Source organism: Oncorhynchus tshawytscha, unplaced genomic scaffold (genome assembly GCF_018296145.1).
Source record: "Oncorhynchus tshawytscha isolate Ot180627B unplaced genomic scaffold, Otsh_v2.0 Un_contig_8974_pilon_pilon, whole genome shotgun sequence".
Taxonomy (NCBI): Eukaryota; Metazoa; Chordata; class Actinopteri; order Salmoniformes; family Salmonidae; genus Oncorhynchus; species Oncorhynchus tshawytscha.
The window spans coordinates 117985-135328 of NW_024609795.1; the positions used below are offsets into that span (position 1 = coordinate 117985).

The following is a 17344-nucleotide window of genomic DNA, read 5'->3' on the forward strand; positions in this document are numbered from 1 at the left end:
ATTAAAACAGGGAAGGACTACCTGAACTTGTGCAATAAGAAATGCTCATTTTAGGTTTCTGTTGCAAAACATGTAAAAACGTTTCCATAAGGAACCTTTTAGTAGACCAAGCTAGATCAAAACCTACAGAGAGACAGGCTGTCGTGTGACTCTGTGTGCTTAACAATGTGTGTGTCAGAGTGGGGGTCATTTTCCTCTGTTTGTATTCCCAGTGACCAGAAAGGAGTTCGCCCATCAGTCAGTCAGTGATGGCCCGTGCTCAGACCAGAATTACTCTTAACATGATGATAGTCCTTAGGAAGGCTGCTGCTGGCTGCCTTCCTTAGGAGGGGCGGAGAGAGAAAGAGGGAGAGAGAGAGGGAGAGAGACCGAGAGATGGACAGAGAAGAAAGAGAAAAGCGAAAGACAGAAAAAGAAAGGGAAAAACAGTGGAGGAGAAATGTGACACTAGATGAGAGCGTCTGGGGGTTCAGGCTTCTCTGAGTTGACTGAGACCTGGGGTGTAATTTAACTCAATGGGCCCTTCAATCTCTCCAATACCCTTTATTTAAGCAAATAGGCCCTGCCAACGTGTGTTCAATTGAGGCCGGGCTCACCCAAATGGGTGAACATGGGGGTGCGCTACGTCAGATGAAGGGAGACCGTGACCATCCATCCGTCACCCAGCGAGCAGCACTCATAACAGTCCTGGGGTGTGTTCATTAGGCACTAAATGGAAGAAAGCGGAGCGACTGGAAACTACCAATAAGAGACGCTCAGTTTTGTTTTCCGTTGCAAAACGTTTTGCTATGGTGTGCTCTAATACACACTACCCAGATGTAGGGGCCAAGATGTGCATCATTCCATCAAGGGCTGTAACAGACTGGTTTTAAACACTGCAGTTCACCTTCCCTCACCTGTTCCATCAATCCTACTCCAAAAAGAGAAACAGTTCCTATCCCATTCCTCTCTCACTACCTCTGTCTTCGTGTACTGAACAGCTTCTTTCACCTTCTCCCCATGCTATTGTCTGCAGCAACAGGTATGACCTCTCTATGGAGTCTTATAGCTTCTACAGCAACAGGTATGACCTCTCTATGGAGTCTTATAGCTTCTACAGCAACAGGTATGACCTCTCTATGGAGTCTTATAGCTTCTACAGCAACAGGTATGACCTCTCTATGGAGTCTTGTAGCTTCTGCAGCAACAGGTATGACCTCTCTATGGAGTCTTATAGCTTCTACAGCAGCAGGTATGACCTCTCTATGGAGTCTTATAGCTTCTACAGCAGCAGGTATGACCTCTCTATGGAGTCTTATAGCTTCTACAGCAGCAGGTATGACCTCTCTATGGAGTCTTATAGCTTCTACAGCAACAGGTATGACCTCTCTATGGAGTCTTATAGCTTCTACAGCAGCAGGTATGACCTCTCTATGGAGTCTTGTAGCTTCTGTTAATGTGGGTTTTTCACATCAAAACAGTTCCCCTTTCTCTTCATATTGGATATACTTTTTATCCAGCTCCGTTTTAATAGACACACACACACACACACACACACTCCCATGATAAAGAAATATTATTATTTATTATCAGTGTGTGACCCAACTCCTCCTGATGTCACACAGTCTGGACTGTCAGTCACTGGGGATTGACACTGTTTTTTTGTGGGGAGTTGCCATGGACAACTGGAAAGGTTGGCTGTGTGCATGTGTGTGAAAGGTATACAGCAGGGTTGAACTCATTAACAGCAGCTTGAGAATGATTTTCGTTCTATTCCGCTTTGATTAAACAGCTGCCGTCTCTGTGCGCACACACACACACACACACTTGTGTTTGTGTTAGGGAGAGTGTGGCCACCCCATCTGTGTGTTTATGAGAGGGTGGATCATGTGTGTGTGTTTTAAAGCCAATAGGTTATTGTCAGGAGGTTATGAGGGTCTGTTTGATTGGTTGAGTGTGTCTATTTATACTAGTGGGCACATCTGCATGGGACTGACACTCATCCAGCTGTTTGCAGCCAGATAGTTTCCCCTCCGGCAGATGGTTTTGTTTGTTGTTAGAACACTGAATAGTTCTCTTTTGACAAGGGTGGTGTGTGTGTGTGTGTGTTTGCGGGTGTGTGTGTGTGTGTAGTGTGTTAAGGTCAGTAAGGGCAGCCAGTCTCTAGAGGCGATGGTTGATGTTCTGTCCACCCAGGATTGTCTGCTGTGTTTTCCCTGCTGTGTGTGTGTTGTTGGGACAGGGCCTGACACTGGTCTCTGAGCCCTGGCTTCAGCCTGGGTCACAGAGGCCCAATGCCACAGCCTTAGGCTACACTAACCTGTGGGTGGGCTGTCACCACACACACACACACACACACACAGCGCTTTAGAATTAGGAAAACCCCTGTTTGTTATTCCAAGCAGTGAACAGCAAATAAATCCATCATCCATAGTGGGGACTGCTGGGGGAAAACACACACACACACACACACTTTGAACTGGGTCTTTGAAGGCAAGGCCAGGGGAACCACTTCCTCTCAACAATCACTTTCTTCAACTTTGATTTCAGCTGGGGTGTGTGTGTGTGTGTGTCTCACAGAAAGGTTAATGCCGGTCTGCCTGTCTGTATTCTGGTTGTGTGTGTGTGTGTGTTTGTGCTTTCACTGTGTAAGTGCACAAAAACCTGAGTCCTTGTATCAGTCAGTGTCATTGCCCTGATTCTTTCTGACATGCGTTGATGTCTTGGTGGGGGTTGTGTTTGGTCTGAGGGTTATTACAGTTGTTACCTGTTATTATGCTGTATGTTTCTGTCAGTGTTTCACTGAAATCTGAGCCCTGTGTCATATTGAGTGACACACACACACCAGGACAGGAGTGTCCCCGGCCACAGCCGGTTCCCATTACACCCCATTTCCTCGCAATCACAGAGGATCCCCTCTCTGATTGTCTGGCCTGATTACTGCCGTATGCTGAGGGCCAGTGGGGGTGAAGTGAAGGGGGGTAGGGTAAAGGGGGGCTGAGGATCAGTCAGATCTGATACATATACAGGGCCCAGAGTTTTACCGGTTCAGACCACATGGTCAGGAACACCTTGTGGCTCCAGTTACATAGTCTGCCGTAACTCCTGGCTCCTGTGATATAGTCAGAGAAAGTTTGAATCCTAAGCAACCTGCATTCACATTGTTTGAAGTACAATAGACCAACATAGCTACTGTAGTAGATCAAAGCTATGTGCTGGAAAACCTTGGTAGAGCATGGATGGAGTAGGCATTGTGGTGCTCATGTGAATTTCCTATCTTTTTTGGCTTCAGACCAATCCCCCCTACTTCTCACTTAAAACATATTTTTTTTGTTTTTAATACACTCCGAGGAAAGTTTATTAGGTACACCCATCTAGTACCGGGTCGGAACTCCCTTTGCCTCCAGAACAGCCTGAATTCTTTGGGGAATGGAATCATTGCTCAATTGGTATCAAGGGACCTAACATGTGCCAGGAAAACATTCCCCACAACATTACACCTCCGCCACCAGCCTGTACCGTTGACACCAGGCAGGATGGGGCCATGGACTCACGCTGCTTACGCCAAATCCTGACTCTGCTGTCAGCATGATGCAACAGTAACCGGGGTTTGTCGGCCAGGCAATGTTTTTCCACTTCTCAATTGTCCACTATTGGTGATTGCGTGCCCACTGGAGCCACTTCTTCATGTTTTTAGCTGATAGGAGTGGAACCCTGTGTGGATGTCTGCTGCAATAGTGCATCTGTGACAAGGACTGATGAGTTGTACTGCCGTTATTATTGTACTGCGCCGTGAAAAGCCCAGGAGGCCGGACGTTTCTGAGATACTGGAACCGGTGCACGCCTTGCACCGATGATCATACCACGCTCAGTCGCTTAGGCCACTGGTTTTGCCCACTGAATGACTCGATGCCTGTCTGCCTGTTTTATACAGCCAGACACAGACACGTGACTCATTATCTGTAGGAGTGAACCATTTTTGTGAACAGAGTGTTGTACCTAATAAACTGTCCAGTGAGTGTATTGGTGTCTCAGTCATTTCATGGACTGTGGGTTAGTTATTTCAAGATTTTATAGTGGTTCACTGTAATCATGGTTGGCTTCTACAAATACCAGGAGAATGCTGTGTTGCACTGTTTAAGACCATGCTAACATTTTCTGGTGTTGTTCAGTTCCATATGCCTGTCATGATTTAGAAGAGTAAGAAAGGGACCAATCAGTTTGGGCTTCTGATTCAAATCTAAAGATCTGTCAACATTGTCTTGTAGCGTTCATTTAAGTACGTCTGTGTCCTTTTCCAAGTGACCCCAATACACATCTTTCCTCTTCTTTTGTTTCCTAGGACAAAAAGCTGCGAGTCTTTGACCCAAGAGCCCAGCTGACACCTGTTCAGGTAAGTCACTATACTGGACTCCACATCTCCTCTAACCCACAACAACTAACCAGAACCATCATTCATTGCCATCTATCCAGTGAATGTATGCTGCTTGACAGAGCTCATAGAATGAATGGGTAGATTAACAGAGGACAGGGGTGATACATTCTGTATGACTGTGACCTGGCTCTCTGTGACTTTGTCCTGGAGGTCAGCGGAGGTCAACCTGCCGGACCAGGTATCAGAGGGTAAAAGCGTGTTACTCTGTGTGTCTCTGTGTAACACTTCACAAGATGGAGAACTACAGGCACGGTCAGCTCTCCATCTCCTCCGTGTTGATTTATAATGGCCGACCTCCTGACCCTTCCCTCTGGAAGCTGCCCTGTCAGTCTGCCTTGCCCCATGCTGTGGTGGGATGGTGTAGGGTGAACTTGCCCCTACATGCTGGTCTTTGCTCAGTTGTGCATTTTCTTCACTTATGGTTAAGATTAGGATTGGTTGAGGGGAAGCTGATCCCAGATCTGTACCTAGGGGAAACTTCACCGCGGAGCGGTGTGAGACGTCCTAGTCCCACTGAAAAACATGGTGGCTTTGGCCCAAAGCTCTCACCACTGTCCCTTCTCCTGATTTATCTAAGTATTGATTCATTAGGACTGTACACAAGTTAGTTACCCGTGGGAACCAAGGGAAACATTTGGAATGGTGTTGTTGGTGTGACCTTGAACCTCTGTGACCTCTGGTTACTTCCTTACTGGGATTTATCGGAGTTGTTGACGATGGCATCTCAGTCCCAGCTTTTGGCCAATCAACCCTGAGCAAGGCAGTTGACCCACTGTTCCCCGGGCGCGGGAGACGTGGATGTCGATTAAGGCAGCCCCTCGCACCTCTGATTCAGAGGGGTTGAGTTATGCAGAAGACACATTTCAGTTGAATGCATTCAGTTGTACTACTGACTAGGTCTCCCCCTTTCCTTTCCTTTCCAATGGTACTCCATCACAACCAGCAGGAATGAGGAGGGGGCACACGCAAACCCTCCTGTGTGTGTGTGTGCAACATTGAGAAATGATTCTCTCACTTTTTGGCAGCAGACATCAAGGGGACCTCTCAGAGAGATTTAATTAGTGTTATAGTCCCTATGTTAGTCTCTCTCTGTCATCTGTAAACAGAGAGATGTCATTAGTGTTATAGTCCCTGTGTTAGTCTCCCACTGTCATCTGTAAACAGAGATGTCATTAGTGTTATAGTCCCTATGTTAGTCTCCCTCTGTCATCTGTAAATAGAGAGATGCCATTAGTGTTATAGTCCCTGTGTTAGTCTCCCTCTGTCATCTGTAAATAGAGAGATGTCATTAGTGTTATAGTCCCTGTGTTAGTCTCCCTCTGTCATCTGTAAACAGAGAGATGCCATTAGTGTTATAGTCCCTGTGTTAGTCTCCCTCTGTCATCTGTAAATAGAGAGATGTCATTAGTGTTATAGTCCCTGTGTTAGTCTCCCACTGTCATCTGTAAACAGAGAGATGTCATTAGTGTTATAGTCCCTGTGTTAGTCTCCCACTGTCATCTGTAAACAGAGATGTCATTAGTGTTATAGTCCCTGTGTTAGTCTCTCTCTGTCATCTGTAAACAGAGAGATGTCATTAGTGTTATAGTCCCTGTGTTAGTCTCCCTCTGTCATCTGTAAACAGAGACTGGCTGGAAAAACAATACATGCTCTTGCCAGCAGATTAAATATTACACACCGCTCAGCGCCCACCGCCTGGGTGTAAATACCTGGAGGACAGCTCACTGCCAAAGAGGGTGTGTGTGTGTGTGTGTGTGTGTGTGTGTGTGTGTGTGTGTGTGGCTATGACACCTTTGTAAAAGGATTACTGTTTCACAGGCCTCTGTGCCGACTGACATCATGCGCCTTGTCTTAAAGGAAGTTGAGAAAAGTTCCATATGGATTTTTCTGTACGTGGCCTTGGGCATTGTGTACATGAGTCTCTGTGTGTGTGTCTATTTACTGTGAGCGTGTTTGCTGAATCAATGTGAGAGAGGATAACTGGCTCCAGTCCAAGTGTTTGAACCCTCCAGTACAATATTTACCTCAGGTGTGTCAATCTGTCAGACACTGGAGAACCTTTCTGACAACATCTCCTGCTTTTAACCAACAGGACAGCACTCCCATGGAATATTACTTCAGGTTGTGGATGCGTTTGGCAATGGGACCATTGTTAGAAATGAACTGCTACTCAAATGACTGAATTCCTTAGATCTCTCGATGCGTTTGGATAAAGAACATTGTGAAACTGAAGTAAAACCTGCTGGAATGTTTTCAGTTTGCTCATTTAAGGGTTCTTTGTGAAGGGTCCACATGTCTGGAACTCATGACCCAGGGCTTTGGAAAACACACACACACACACACACACACACACACACACACACACACACACACACACACTCACACTCACACTCATATTCATCAAGAGGACCTGATAAGTGTGCAATAGTTAAACCAGAAAGCCCCATCATCTCAGCCCCCTTGACAGGTTTCAGATGTCTCTCTGGAGAACGTGAGAAGGAGCGCCACTCCCATTAACACCATGCTGGGTGGTAGAGTAGACTTTAACGAGCAGAGCAGTGGTTCATCCTAACATCCTAACACACAGCTGGTGTTCCAAATGGCCCCCTATTCTCTTTATAGTGCACTACTTCTGACCAGGGCCCATAGTGCTCAGGTCAAAAGTAGTGCACTATGTAGGAGAAAGGGTGGCATTTGGGACAGACAGAAACACAATGAGGCTGGTAATTGGACCGGATCGAGGGTGTGAATCTAATGTATACATGGGTCTCAGAGTACTGTTAAACACAGTATTACACACAGCATTACATTTCAGTTAACACTGGGGATCTGACAGACATTCACTGCATCACAATGAAATCTGGGGGAAACCGACGGCGGTTTGGTTTTAGATGTCTTTGTGATGCCCCCAGATGTCTTTGTGATGCCCCCAGATGTCTTTGTGATGCCCCCAGATGTCTTTGTGATGCCCCAGATGTCTTTGTGATGCCCCCAGATGTCTTTGTGATGCCCCAGATGTCCCCCAGATGTCTTTGTGATGCCCCCAGATGTCTTTGTGATGCCCCCAGATGTCTTTGTGATGCCCCCAGATGTCTTTGTGATGCCCCCAGATGTCTTTTGATGTCCCCCAGATGTCTTTGTGATGCCCCCAGATGTCTTTGTGATGCCCCCAGATGTCTTTGTGATGCCCCCAGATGTCTTTGTGATGCCCCCAGATGTCTTTGTGATGCCCCCAGATGTCTTTGTGATGCCCCCAGATGTCTTTGTGATGCCCCCAGATGTCTTTGTGATGCCCCCAGATGTCTTTGTGATGCCCCCAGATGTCTTTGTGATGCCCCCAGATGTCTTTGTGATGCCCCCAGATGTCTTTGTGATGCCCCCAGATGTCTTTGTGATGCCCCCAGATGTCTTTGTGATGCCCCCAGATGTCTTTGTGATGCCCCCAGATGTCTTTGTGATGCCTCCAGATGTCTTTGTAATGCCCCAGATGTCTTTGTGATACCTCCAGATGTCTTTGTGATGCCCCAGATGTCTTTGTGATACCTCCAGATGTCTTTGTAATGCCCCAGATGTCTTTGTGATACCTCCAGATGTCTTTGTGATGCCTCCAGATGTCTTTGTGATGCCCCCAGATTGATTGTTTGTTTATGTCAAACTTAAAGGGGTACTGATATTAACAGTTTTGATATTTTAAATGAATGATACTCATTGGTTGTTGAAGGATATCCCTTATGCATGCTGTCCAAAGCTCCATCTATGATTTTAAGTGGTAACATTTCTCCAGCCCCATCTCTGAGGCTTATATCAAGTCAAGTGGTGGGGCTCCTGTTTTGTTGTTTTTAAATGATAGAGTGGGTCTTTTAAGATGCATTCCACTAGGGTTTCTGTCTTGTCTTCTGCCCCCACAATGCATTGTAACAACTCTGTCTGTTCTGTCATGATTTGATGGAAGCGAATTGCCGGCGAGGCCACAATATAAACAGTACCGGTCTCAAAACGGTCTCAACTTTGTCTCTGTGTATGTTGCTAACCTCATAGATAAAAAAATGGCCATGGTTTATACTTTTGGGACTAGACTATTGGCCCATTAAGTCAGACCAGCTCAATCTAGCACATAATCTAGTATTTGAAATGATTTCCAGTAGTGTTTGAACCCAGGTCTGGAGGAAAGCTGGTAACTATTAAAGGGAGGATCTCCTCTAAAGGAGGTGAGAAGTGATGAAGTGTTTTGACTTCACTAAACAAATCATGTCATCGTTCAGCAGGCGTTCAGTGCAGCAGTACCATCCAGGGCTATATCTTGGAGCCTGTCCTGATTCCACCCCTAGCCAAACCTGGGTGAAGTGGTTGTTAGAGGAGTTTGCTTGCTAAAGCACTGTTGACTGGAATAGCTTTCATTCAGTACAGTACCATCCAGGGACATATGGAGCAGATTTTTTGATGTGTCCTGTTCAACCCTAGCCTGGACGCCAAACTGTTGCTATGTTCATTTGGCATGACAATGACCATATGAGCTTGCAAGATGGCACAAACAGATCTGGGACCAGGCTAGTTCAACCGTAGCCGAGATGCCAAACTTGGGTGTGCTTTAGCCTACTCTTTCTACTCTTTCTAAAGCCTTAACCTTTTACGGCAGTTTGTTTGCTTAAGCATAACCATATGGGGCAACCATGCTACATGTAGCTTCCACCCAGCTTGTAGCTACAGTATACCACCATCTCTCTGGTTCCCACTAAGGCCAAGCTGCCAAGTCAAAATGCGCTTTATCGGGAAAATGTATGAAATCGTAAATGTGTGTTTTGCTCTTAATTTAGGGGTAGGTTAAGGTTAGGATGGACATGATTATGTTCCCTTATAGGCAGGTGGAGTAAATATATAGACAGTAATTGTAGCTGTGATTTTTGCTGTATTTATGGGGAAAGAGAGCTTGCTGGGTAATTTAAGCTTCGGACAGGAAGAGCCGTATTCCAACTGTGCGTGTGTGTGCATGCACGCACGCATGCTGCACACACAGTGTACATTTAGATAGCTGGCACAGGTTGTGTGTGTGTGTGTGTGTGTGTGTGTGTGTGTGTGTTCTCAGAATCTCTCACAGCTGAAATGTGTCGTTTTGATCTTTGGATGTTTTCCACTTCGTCCCTTTCAGACAATTTTTGTGAACTCAGTGCAGTTTGCTTAATTTTTTGTGCAGTGTGAAGACTCCAGAGGAACTCAGACCCCTCCAAGAGCCCATGAAGAGAACCCAACTGAGGCCATCTCGAGATGTGGTCTGAGTTGTTATTATTCTCGCACCACACACTAGATCAGGTCTTCCCAAACTCGGTCCTGTAGGCTAAGAGAGATCTTTAAGCTGTTTATTTGATTGTGGGAATTTGAATGGTGTGAGAAGACCACAACATATTTGGTGAGAATCACTCAAATCAATTTGAGCTCTTATATAAGGGGCAGTAGCCTGCATTGGGTGTACAATTTTCAATTACAGCATGATTTAATCTGCAGTTATTCTTCTGCTATTAATTCTGTTACCGATAATATTTTCACGTTAATTGTATCGTGTGATTACAATTATTATGTCTCATGAATGCAATCTATTAGCTTCCAAAATGTAATTCCGATAACAACATGTTCTGATTAAATGGCTTGTCCTGCAATTTGTAAATAATTGTATTGAGTGAATGTTGGAAAAAGATCTTGGTTCCCTTCTAAACATAGAAATGTGAACCCAAAGAGGACTGAGTCACTTTAAAGAGGACTGAGATTGGTTCTTTTAAAGATGATTCTATGTGAAAACACCCTTATTTTACATTTGACTACCTTTCAGTGCTTGTTACTGTCCCCTTTTTTTGTTTTCTTATAGAAACACCTGATATTTATCTGTCTCTGCCCACGGCTCTGTACTTTCCCTAATCATCCCCAAAATGTCTGTCTCCCTTCCTTCCTAGAGGCATCTACTGACCTCCCTAGCGAGGCCTCTTCCCTGCCCATACTTAGTTACAAGGTTTGGTGAGGTGCACGTGCCTGTGTTTGTGTCCCATCCGTGTGTGTGTTGGAATCACAGAGCTGAAAATACTTCTGGGCCAGAGCTGGCTGCAGAATCGGAGGCTGTGGTCCCTGGCACTGAAGAGGAGAGAGGGAGACAGGAAAGGGAACGGTTTGGTTTCTCTGGCCAGATTCCTCCATTTGGGCTTCTGCTGCTTTTGGTGAAATTAGAGAGGGCCTGGAATGGGTTTTGGAGGAGAGCGAGGGAGAGAGTGAGTAGGGCAAAGGAGTGAAAACACACCAGTCAACTGCATTACTGAGACCGGACACTCCCCTCTCTCTAACCTCTCTCCCCTGTAACTTTAAACATACATGCTGTGTGTGTGTGTCAGTGTCTGCGTGTGTGTGACTGCTCAGAATCTTATTTTTCTTTATAGGAGGTGTGTGTGTGTGTGTGTGACTTCTCAGAATCTTATTTTTCTTTATAGGAGGTGTGTGTGTGTGTGTGTGTGACTGCTCAGAATCTTATTTTTCTTCATAGGAGGTGTGTGTGTGACTTCTCAGAATCTTATTTTTCTTTTTAGGAGGTGTATGTGTGTGTGACTGCTCAGAATCTTATTTTTCATTATAGGAGGTGTGTGCGTGTGACTGCTCAGAATCTTATTTTTCTTTATAGGAGGTGTGTGTGTGACTTCTCAGAATCTTATTTTTCTTTTTAGGAGGTGTATGTGTGTGTGACTGCTCAGAATCTTATTTTTCATTATAGGAGGTGTGTGCGTGTGACTGCTCAGAATCTTATTTTTCTTTATAGGAGGTGTGTGTGTGTGACTGCTCAGAATCTTATTTTTCTTTATAGGAGGTGTGTGCGTATGTGGATCTCATGGTCATTCAGACTCACATTTGTCGTTACAGGAAGTCCAAACTAGCAGTGGGCACGGTGGGCTAGCTTCCAGACGGTGTGGACTCTGGCAGCCATGACAATGAGGCTCTGTGGCTGACTGCTGCTAGAGTAACTTATACAGTATTACTGTTTTGGGCCAGAGGGAAGAGCTGTGAAATAGAAGAGGTGGGGTATAGGGAGGGAGGGAGGCAGGGAGGGTGAAAATAGAGAGGCAGAGAGACCTAGAGGCTAACCAATAGATTTCACCACTGGTTTTGTCCTCCTTCCGTTGTTGTTGTCCCTTGATTATGATGTATTTTGGTATTTGGTATTTTCTTAGGATCCACTTTAGCTGGTGTAAAAGCAGCAGCTACTCTTCCTGGGGTCAACACAGAACATGAGACATGAATATACCGAACATTCATAGACAAGAACAGCTCCATGACAGAACTACATAGCCTCCACTTTAATACAGACACACAAACTATCCAGGTCAAACAGGGGAGAGGTGTTGTGAGGTGTTGCTTTATCTGTTGTTGAAACCAGGTTTGCTGTTCATTTGACCAATATGAGATGGAATGGAGTTCCATGCAATAATGGCTCTATATAATACTGTACGCTTTCTTGAATTTGTTCTGGACATGCCACACCCCTGGTGGCGTGTGTGTGTGTGTGTGTGTGTGTGTGTGTGTGTGTGTGTGTGTGTGTGTGTGTGTGTGTGTGTGTGTGTGTGTGTGTGTGTGTGTACTTCAGAGCTGTGTGTAAGTTGACTATGCAAACAATTTGGAATTTTCAACACATTTGTTTGTTTCTTATAAAATAAGTGATGCAGTCAGTCTCTCCTCAACTCTTAGCAAGAGAGACTGGCATGCATAGTATTTCTATTAGCTCTCTCTCTAGCTCTCTCTCTAATTACAATGAAGAGCCAGACGTGCCGTGCTGTTCTGGTCCAGCTGCAGCTTAACTAGGTCCTTCTTTGCAGCACTTGACCATATGACTAGACAATATTCAAGAGAAGTCGAAACTAGAGCCTGAAAGACTTGCTTTGTGGAGCGTGGTGTCAAAAAAGCAGAGCATCTCTTTATTATAGACAGAGCTCTCCCCAGCTTTACAACCATTGAATCTATATGTTTTGACCATGACAGTTTACAATCTAAGGTAACGCCAAGGAATTTAGTCTTCTCAACTTGTTCAACAGCCACACCATTCATTACCAGATTCAGCTAAGGTCTAGAGCTTAGGGAATGATTTGTACCAAATACAATGCTCTTCGTTTTAGAGATGTTCAGGACCAGTTTATTACTGGCCACCCATTCCAATACTCACTGCAACTCTCTTGTTAAGGGATTTAGTGACTTCATTAGCTGTGGTTGCTGACATGTATATGGTTGAATCATCAGCGTACATTGACACACCGGCTTTATTTCATGCTTATAGCAGGTCATTGGTAAAAATAGAACTAGTAAAGGGCCTAGAGAGCTGTCATGTGGTACACCACACTTTACATGTTTGACATTAAAGAAAACCCTCTGATTTCTATTAGATATATAGTTCTGAATCCATGATATGGCACAGTTTGAAAATCCATAAAACATCAATTTTCTCAACAAGAGGTTATGGTGAATAATATAAAAGGCTGCACTAGGATCTAACAGCACAGTTCCCACAGTCTTCTTATTATCAATTTATTTCAACCAATCATCAGTATTTTGTGTCAGTGCAGTACATGTTGAGTGCCCTTCTCTATATGCATGCTGAAAATCTGTTGTCAATTTGTTTACCGAGAACTAGCATTGTATTTGGTCAAACACCATTTTTTCCCAACAGTTTGCTAAGAGCTAGCAACAAGCTGATAGGTCTGCTGTAAGAACCAGTAAACACCACTTTACTTGGGTAGCGGGATGACTTTGGCTTCCTTCCAGGCCTGAGGACAAAGAATTTCCTTTAGGCTCAGCTTAAAGATATGACAGATAGGAGTGGCTATAGAGTCAGCTACCATCCTCAGTAGCTTTCCATCTAAGTTGTCAATGGCAGGAGGTTTGTCATTATTGATCAATTACAATCATTTTTCCACCTCTCCCACACAAACTTTACAAAATTCAAACTTAAAATTCCTTTCTTTAATTTTTTATTTTTCTTTATGCATGAATGCAATGGCTCACTGTTATTGGCATTTCCTCCCTAAGTTTGACGACTGCCAATGAAGTTATAATTTAAATAATTTGCAACATCAAATGGTTTTGTGATAAGTAAGCCATCTGATTGAATGACATTTTTTTATTGAATTTGTCTTTGTGCCCATAATTTCATTTAAAGTACTCAAGTTTTTCCCCATCATTCTTTGTCATTGATCTTGGCTTCAGAGTACTGTGTCTTATTCTTTTTGTTGAGTTTAGTCATCCTTTCTCAATTTGCAGTAAGTCAGACAGTTAGATGTGCAGGCGGACTTATTAGTCACTCCATTTTCCCCATCTCTTTCAACCAATTTTTCTATATCTCATCTTTCCATGGAGTCAATTTCTTAACAGGTGCATGTTTATCAATAATTGGAAGAAACAATTGTAATAAATTAATCAAGTGCAGCATCTGGAGATACTCTTATTCATCACAGTGTCCGGAAGCTCGGAGCTCTGTGCGTCCTTGTGGACTCTAATGGGAGAGTTGGAAGGTGCGCCGGGAAGCCGGCCCGATCCAGTTGGAAAAACACTCCTCTTGGCCGCAAAGTAGCTCAGATCATACTGCAGATTCCCTTAGCAGTAGTTCTACTACAGTTCTATAGTTCTACTACAGTATGCATGGATAGACGTGTGTATGCAGGCATCTGAGCATGTTCACATGCATGCACACACGAACGCAGGCACGAACACAGACTCTTATGGATTGACTCGAATCCCTGGGTTAGACACATAGTAGACACGTCAGAAATATTAAAAGGTCAAGAACAAAACTTTTAACTTCCACGTTTGAGAGAAATTCATATTTTTGTCTCTTTTAATATGAATCTCCATCTTCAGCATGAGGGCGACGACCACAGTGGATACAGCGATAGTCTCTCTTGTGTACCAGCATTAAACCCTACTACAGAGACGACAGTGATACAGTCCGTCCTGAGTACCAGGCCAGCATTAAACCCTACTACAGAGACGACAGTGATACAGTCCGTCCTGAGTACCAGGCCAGCATTAAACCCTACTACAGAGTCTACAGCGATACAGTCCGTCCTGAGTACCAGGCCAGCATTAAACCCTACTACAGAGACGACAGCGATACAGTCCGTCCTGAGTACCAGGCCAGCATTAAACCCTACTACAGAGTGGCAGGCCAGCATTAAACCCTACTACAGAGTCTACAGCGATGCAGTCCGTCCTGAGTACCAGGCCAGCATTAAACCCTACTACAGAGACGACAGTGATACAGTCCGTCCTGAGTACCAGGCCAGCATTAAACTCTACTACAGAGTGGCAGGCCAGCATTAAACCCTACTACAGAGTCTACAGCGATGCAGTCCGTCCTGAGTACCAGGCCAGCATTAAACCCTACTACAGAGACGACAGTGATACAGTCCGTCCTGAGTACCAGGCCAGCATTAAACCCTACTACAGAGTGGCAGGCCAGCATTAAACCCTACTACAGAGTCTACAGCGATGCAGTCCGTCCTGAGTACCAGGCCAGCATTAAACCCTACTACAGAGACGACAGTGATACAGTCTGTCCTGAGTACCAGGCCAGCATTAAACCCTACTACAGAGACGACAGTGATACAGTCTGTCCTGAGTACCAGGCCAGCATTAAACCCTACTACAGAGTCGACAGCGATACAGTCTGTCCTGAGTACCAGGCCAGCATTAAACCCTACTACAGAGTCTACAGCGATACAGTCCGTCCTGAGTACCAGGCCAGCATTAAACCCTACTACAGAGTGGCAGGCCAGCATTAAACCCTACTACAGAATGCCAGGTCGGCATTAAGTCTGATCTCTGTGGCTCCATTCCCCAACACTGTACTGTACTACATGATGTGTTTATTGATTGCTGTCTGTGTTATCTTGTTGAACTGTATTATCTATGAGCCTATAATCCAAAAAGGAAAAAACTGAGGTCAAAGGTGTTGGTGAGGAGAAGCCCATATCTGGGTAGGTAGACTGTGGGATAGTTCAGCCATGACATGTTTACAACAGGGATGGAAGAGAAATTGTTGTTGGGAAACGCACCCACACGTTTACAATGGGAGAAGAGGAATCAGTCTTGGAAACACAGTCCACTTGTTAAACCTGTTTGTTTTCAGACAAAGTTCACAGTTAACAAGGTTGCTATAGTAACCATCTAGCCACTTCTGAATTGAAATTGAACAGCAATGGCCCAAGTCCAGCGGACAGCGTGACTGGGTGTATTAAAAACCACTGGTAGAAACATGGTTAGATTGATTCCTTGTGTAATGGGGAATGTGTGTAAGCTCTGAGTACGAGCTTTGACGTTTTCTTGGATAGTTCCCATTCTGTACTTTATGGATGTTGTATTTCACAATGTTGACGTGATACCACATGATGTGCTGGTGTTTAGATGTTCTCTGACCCTAAACACTTTTTATTCTCAAGGAAGTATCAACATCTCATTCTTTGGCAGCGCTGAAAGACGGTATGTGTGAGAATATATTATTTGGATGAAGAAAAAAGGGAAAACCTGTTAAGTAATTTAGACCTTTTTAAGGAATCAGAAACCTCTAAAGGACCTGAACTATAACAGTTATAATGCTATTCAAATTAACATGGATGTGTGTGTGTGTGCATTTGCGTGTGTGCGTGTGTGTGTGTACCATTTTTGTTTTATTGCACTCATAACCTGGACTCAGATCTGTTTATGCTGCCATGGGAGTTGGCTGTGCTGCACTAACAGATCTGGGACCAGGCTACAATGCTCGTCCTGAAGAGTGAAATCTAAATCTGCAATCCAAACTAGTACCTGTACCTGTGACCCTTATGATTGATGCTCCCGACCCCCGCACCTCACCTTCCTCTTCCCTCCGCATAGTCCTATATCACATAGTTTATACTGACCTTTTAAACATTTTGGACCAAAAAGCACATCTTATTTTGTGAGGTCACCATATGAGTGTTTGGAGCATTTAGCTTTAATGTGTGTGCAGTCATAACTCATAACTACCTGTTCCCCTCTGCCCTGTCTCTCTCTCTCTCTCTCTCTCTTTCCATGCCCATTGTTGCCCCCTTGCCTCACTCACTCACTCACTCACTCACTCACTCACTCACTCACTCACTCACTCACTCAATTCAATTCAAGGGGCTTTATTGGCATGGGAAACATATTTTAACCTTGCCAAAGCAAGTGCAGTAGATAATATACAAAAGTGAAATAAACAATCAACATTAACAGTTAATATTACACTCACAAAGTTCCAAAATAATAAATACATTTCAAAGTCATATTATGCCTATATAAGGTGTTCTAACGATGTGCAAATAGTGAAAGTAACAAAAGGGAAAATAAATCAACATAAATATGGGTTGTATTTACTATGGTGTTTGTTCTTCACTGGTTGTCCTTTTCTTGTGGCAACAGGTCACAAATCTTGCTGCTGTGATGGCTCACTGTGGTATTTCACCCAATAGATATAGGAGTTTATCAAAATCGGGTTTGTTTTCTAATTATTTGTGGTCTGTGTAATCTGAGGTAAATATGTGTCTCAATGGTCATACATTGGACAGAAGGATAGGAAGTGCAGCTCAGTTTCCACCTCACTTTGTGGGCTGTGTGCACATAGTCTTCTCTTGAGAGCCAGGTCTGCCTACGGTGGCCTTTCTCAATAGCAAGGCTATGCTCACTGAGTCTGTACATAGTCAAAGCTTTTAAATTTGGGTGGGTCACAGTGGTCAGGTATTCTGCCACTGTGTACTCTCTGTTCAGGGCCAAATAGCATTCTAGTTTGCTCAGTTTTTTTTTTGTAATTCTTTCCAATGTGTCAAGTAATAATATTTTTTATCTCATGATTTAGTTGGGCCTAATTGTGTTGCTGTCCTGGGGCTCTGTGGCGTCTGTTTGTGTTTGTGAACAGAGCCC

General features: G+C 44.3%; 1 protein-coding gene across 1 annotated transcript in view; it reads left to right on the plus strand.

The window, feature by feature from the left end:
• The window catches only part of coro7 (coronin 7), a 262730-nt gene that overhangs the window by 24299 nt on the left and 221087 nt on the right, over window positions 1–17344 (plus strand). The window contains 1 exon segment of the mRNA XM_042318189.1: window positions 4322–4372. Within this exon segment, the coding sequence (XP_042174123.1) occupies window positions 4322–4372 (51 nt within the window).